The sequence below is a fragment of the Austrofundulus limnaeus genome, unplaced genomic scaffold, assembly GCF_001266775.1.
Source record: "Austrofundulus limnaeus strain Quisiro unplaced genomic scaffold, Austrofundulus_limnaeus-1.0 Scaffold22733, whole genome shotgun sequence".
NCBI lineage: Eukaryota > Metazoa > Chordata > Actinopteri > Cyprinodontiformes > Rivulidae > Austrofundulus > Austrofundulus limnaeus.
In genome coordinates, this window is record NW_013975135.1 from 1 (window position 1) to 242 (window position 242).

The following is a 242-nucleotide window of genomic DNA, read 5'->3' on the forward strand; positions in this document are numbered from 1 at the left end:
GTACCTTAGTGGTACACATGAGAACTCACACAGGTGAAAAGCCATATTCTTGTAAACAGTGTGGGAAGAGTTTCTCTAAAAAGTCCAGCTTATTGAAACACATAAGCACTCACATAGGTGAGAATCCCTATTCTTGCAAGCAATGTGGGCTGAATTGCTTTCATAAGAGTACCTTATTGATACACATGAGAACTCACACAGGTGAAAAGCCATATTCTTGTAAACAGTGTGGGAAGAGTTTC

General features: G+C 39.7%; 1 protein-coding gene across 1 annotated transcript; it reads left to right on the plus strand.

Moving 5' to 3' along the window:
• Window positions 1-6: 6 nt before the first annotated feature.
• On the plus strand, window positions 7-239 carry LOC106512857 (gastrula zinc finger protein XlCGF49.1-like; the record flags this gene model as incomplete). The annotated part of the gene is made up of 1 exon (XM_014001371.1): window positions 7-239. A coding segment is annotated over exon 1 (222 nt), but the record flags the coding sequence as incomplete, so codon positions are not given.
• Between the last annotated feature and the right edge of the window lie 3 nt (window positions 240-242).